This window comes from Oncorhynchus kisutch, linkage group LG29 (genome assembly GCF_002021735.2).
Source record: "Oncorhynchus kisutch isolate 150728-3 linkage group LG29, Okis_V2, whole genome shotgun sequence".
NCBI lineage: Eukaryota > Metazoa > Chordata > Actinopteri > Salmoniformes > Salmonidae > Oncorhynchus > Oncorhynchus kisutch.
Genome location: NC_034202.2, coordinates 46,079,244 through 46,084,243, shown reverse-complemented (window position 1 = coordinate 46,084,243; position 5,000 = coordinate 46,079,244). Strand labels below are relative to the sequence as shown.

Here is a 5,000-nt window from a genome sequence, read left to right as displayed (position 1 = left end):
AAAGTATTCGGCCCCCTTGAACTTTGCGACCTTTTGCCACATTTCAGGCTTCAAACATAAAGATATAAAACTGTATTTTTTTGTGAAGAATCAGGACCTGAAAAATTTTCTGACTTCTAAAACAGTTCCTGTTTTCCTACCTTGTCAGGACATTAAGGTGAAATGTAAAACACACACACACACACTCACACACACACACACACACACTAACCGTGTAGAAAGCAAAGGCCGCCAGTATCAGTCCCAGGACAGTTTTCCTCCTCCTTGGTGACGCGATGAATAACAGATACACACCCTGAAACCGACCAATCAGGGCTTCTCGTTGGAGAAAGCGTGCTGAGCCCGCCCCAAAAGGTGTCGGTGATGATGATGGTGATGAAGATGAGTCTGTGTGCGAGGGTCTCTCCACAGTCTCCTGCAGTACCCACGCTGTGTATACCAGGTTGATCAGGTGTAGTACGGCTGCTGTGATGAACGGCCAGGTGAACCCTGCCGTCTGAATATAGAACCCAGTACACAGAGAGGCTAGCCCTGACAACACTCCTAGCAACATCTCCAAGGCTGCCATACGCACTGTACGACCCCCACCCTTACCCCAGTCTCTCTCTCTACTCCCTCCGTCTCTGTCTCCCTGTCCATCGCTCTCTCTGTCTCTCCCTCTGTCTCTGCCTCCGTCTCTCCCTCTGTCTCCCTGTCCATCGCTCTCTCTGTCTCTCCCTCTGTCTCCCTGTCCATCGCTCTCTCTGTCTCTCCCTCTGTCTCTGCCTCCGTCTCTCCCTCTGTCTCCCTGTCCATCGCTCTCTCCGTCTCTCCCTCTGTCTCCCTGTCCATCGCTCTCTCCATCTCTCCCTCTGTCTCTGCCTCCATCTCTCCCTCTGTCTCCCTGTCCATCGCTCTCTCCATCTCTCCCTCTGTCTCTGCCTCCATCTCTCCCTCTGTCTCTGCCTCCGTCTCTCCCTCTGTCTCTGCCTCCATCTCTCTCTCCGTCTCTCCCTCTGTCTCCCTGTCCATCGCTTTCTCCGTCTCTCCCTCTGTCTCCCTGTCCATCGCTCTCTCCGTCTCTCCCTCTGTCTCCCTGTCCATCGCTCTCTCCATCTCTCTCTCTGTCTTTGCCTCCATCTTTCCCTCTGTCTCTCTTTCCATCTCTCCTTTGTTCTCCCTCTCCACTCCCCCCACTCATACCCCGATCTCTACAGTCATCTCCTCCCCCACCCCTACCTCCCTCACATTGGTAACTCCCCCCATCTCTTGCCCCAATCCCAACAATATTCATATTCCCACCCCCTTCCTCACACAAATACTTAACCCCACCCCCCTCCACCCCCTCCTCCTCACATAGGTCAGCTATATAGGCAAAACTTCCCCCCAGTAGAGCAGTGGGCCCCCCCATTACCCCAGCCAGGAAAGAGGCCCCTAGCAGGTAACCCAGGCTAAGGGAGAGGTGAGACACGGTTGCATAGCACAGAGCAAATAACAGCTCGCCCACCAGTGGGGGCACTAGAGCTACCTAGAGATGGAGGGATGAGGGATGGAGGGGGACAAAAGGAGAGAGAAGGGATAAAGAGAGACAGAAGAAGAGATAGGGGAGAGAGAGAGACAGAAGAAGAGATAGGGGAGAGAGAGAGACAGAAGAAGAGATAGGGGAGAGAGAGAGACAGAAGAAGAGAGAGGGGGAGAGAGACATTGATAACATACCAATTAGGAACCTCACACACAGACCAATTAATATTTGAATCAGTTATAGAGCCCATTGCCCTTTGTGGTTGTGAGGTCTGGGGTCCGCTCACCAACCAAGAATTCACAAAATGGGACAAACACCAAATTGAGTCTCTGCATGCAGAGTTCTGTAAAAATATCCTCCGTGTACAACGTAAAACACAGAATAATGCATGCAGAGCAGAATTAGGCCGATACCCACTAATTATTAAAATCTAGAAAAGAGCCGTTAAATTCTATAACCACCTAAAAGGAAGCGATTCCCAAACCTTCCATAACAAAGCCATCACCTACAGAGAGATGAACCTGGAGAAGAGTCCCCTAAGCAAGCTGGTCCTGGGGCTCTGTTCACAAACACACCCTACAGAGCCCCAGGACAGCATCACAATTAGACCCAACCAAATCATGAGAAAACAAAAAGATAATTACTTAACACATTGGAAAGAATTAACAAAAAAACAGAGCAAACTAGAATGCTATTTGGCCCTACACAGAGAGTACACAGCGGCAGAATACCTGACCACTGTGACTGACCCAAAATTAAGGAAAGCTTTGACTATGTACAGACTCAGTGAGCACAGCCTTGCTATTGAGAAAGGCCGCCGTAGGCAGACCTGGTTTTCAAGAGAAGACAGGCTATGTGCTCACTGCCCACAAAATGAAGTGGAAACTGAGCTGCACTTCCTGACCTCCTGACCAAAATATGACCATATTAGAGAGACATATTTCCCTCAGATTACACAGATCCACAAAGAATTCGAAAACAAATCCAATCTTGATAAACTCCCATATCTACTGGGTGAAATTCCACAATGTGTCATCACAGCAGTAGGCCAACCAGTGAAGAACAAATACCATTGTAAATACAACCCATATTTATGTTTATTTATTTTCCCTTTTGCACTTGAACTATTTGCACATAATATGACATCTGAAATGTCTTTATTTTGGAACTTTTGCAAGGGTAATGTTTACTGTAAAAAAAACACATTTCACTTGCTTTGGCAATGTAAACATATGTTTCCCATCCCAACAAAACCCAGGATTTGAATTGAAAGAAAAAGAGAGTGTTAAACAAATGAATACCTATTTAATAAATATTCTTCAGGATCGGTGTCCCTTCCACGGAATGGTTGAGCTAACGTAGGCTAATGTGATTAGCATGAGGTTGAGCTAACGTAGGCTAATGTGATTAGCATGAGGTTGAGCTAACGTAGGCTAATGTGATTAGCATGAGGTTGAGCTAACGTAGGCTAATGTGATTAGCATGAGGTTGAGCTAACGTAGGCTAATGTGATTAGCATGAGGTTGAGCTAACGTAGGCTAATGTGATTAGCATGAGGTTGAGCTAACGTAGGCTAATGTGATTAGCATGAGGTTGAGCTAACGTAGGCTAATGTGATTAGCATGAGGTTGAGCTAACGTAGGCTAATGTGATTAGCATGAGGTTGAGCTAACGTAGGCTAATGTGATTAGCATGAGGTTGAGCTAATGTAGGCTAATGTGATTAGCATGAGGTTGTAAGTAACAAGAACATTTCCCAGGACATAGACATATCTGATATTGGCAGAAAGCTTAAATTCTTGTTAATCTAACTGCACTGTACAATTTACAGTAGCTATTACAGTGAAAGAATACCATGCTATTGTTTGAGGAGAGTGCACAATTTTGAACACGAAAAGTTATTAATAAACAAATTAGGCACATTTGGGCAGTCGTGATACAACATTTTGAACAGATGCAATGGTTCATTGGATCAGTTTAAACTTTGCACATACACTACTGCCATCTAGTGGCCAAAATCTAAATTGCAGCTGTGCTGGAATAATACATTATGGCATTTCTCTTGCATTTCAAAGATGATGGTACAAACAAAATACAAAAGAACGGTTGTTTTTTTCTTTGTATTATCTTTTACCAGATCTAATGTGTTATAATCTCCTACATTCCTTTCACGTTTCCACGAACTTCAATGTGTTTCCTTTCAAATGGTACCAATAATGTGCATATCCTTGCTTCAGGGCTTAAGTTACAGGAAGTTAGATTTGGGGATGTCATTTTAAGAGAAATTTGAAAAAAAGGGGCGGATCTTTAACAGCATAAAAGTATATTGTCTTCTTCAGCAAATAAACACCCTATCCCCTATATAGTGCACTACTTTAGACCAGAGCCCTATGGAACCCTATTCCCTATATAGTGCACTACTTTAGACCAGAGCCCTATGGAACTCTATTCCCTATATAGTGCACTACTTTAGACCAGAGCCCTATGGAACCCTATTCCCTATATAGTCCACTACTTTAGACCAGAGCCCTATGGCACCCTATTCCCTACATAGTGCACTGGTTTAGACCAGAGCATATAGGAGAATAGGATGCCATTTGGGATGTAGCCACAGTAAATGTCATATTTTTACCTTCCTGCCACGGTGGTCGCTGTAGGAGACCAGGAGTAGGGAGGAGAGGAGACTAGGGAAAAGGAAACACAGCTCACTGTAGAAGAGAAACAGAGACGCCTCCTTCTGGATCTCCTGTAGGGGGGAGGAGAGGGGAGGGGAGGGGAGGGTGGAGGAGAGGAGAGGAGAGAGAGGAGAGGAGAGGAGAGGAGAGGAGAGGAGGAGGGAGAGGAGAGGGAGGGGAGAGGGAGAGGAGAGGGGAGAGGGGAGGAGGAGAGGAGAGAGGAGGAGAGGAGGCGAAGGAATGAGTGAGAGGAGAGGAGCAGGGAGGGGGAGGGGGAGAGGAGGAGGGAGAGAGGAGCGGAGGTGAGGCGCGAGGAGGGGGGAGAGGAGAGAGGAGGGGGGGTGGGGGGAGGAGGTGGGGGGAGGAGATGGTAGGGGAGGAGCTTAAGGAGGGGGGAGGCGAGAGGGAGGGGGAGGGGGGAGGAGAGAGGAGGGAGAGAGGAGGGTGGGAGGAGAGAGAGGGGAAGGGGGGAGAAACAGGATGGAGAGCGGGGGAGAGGGAGAGAGGAGGAGGAGGAAGAGAGAGAGGGAGGAGGAGAGAGGAGAGGGAGAGAGGAGAGGAGGAGGGGAGGAGGAGAGGGGAGGGAGGGGGAGAGAGGAGGGGGTATGAGAGAGGAGAGAGAGAGAGGAAGAGGGAGAGAGGAGAGGGAGGAGGAGAGGGAGGAGGAGAGAGGAGGGAGGGAGGGGATGGGGAGGAGAAGGAGGGGGTATGAGAGAGGAGAGGGGATGGGGGAGGAGAGAGGAGGGGGAGGGGGGGAGGAGAGAGGAGGGAGAGAGGGGAGGGGGGGGGAGGGAGAGAGGAGGGGAGGGGGGAGGAAACAGGAGG

At 48.5% G+C, this 5,000-nt stretch overlaps 1 protein-coding gene across 1 annotated transcript in view; it reads right to left on the bottom strand.

The window, feature by feature from the left end:
• The window catches only part of slc46a3 (solute carrier family 46 member 3), a 10,678-nt gene extending 9,781 nt beyond the window's left edge, over positions 1–897 (bottom strand). The window contains exon 1 of the mRNA XM_031808708.1: positions 212–897. Within this exon, the coding sequence (XP_031664568.1) occupies positions 212–568 (357 nt within the window). The 5' untranslated portion in view covers positions 569–897. The remainder of the gene's footprint in view (positions 1–211) is intronic.
• Between the last annotated feature and the right edge of the window lie 4,103 nt (positions 898–5,000).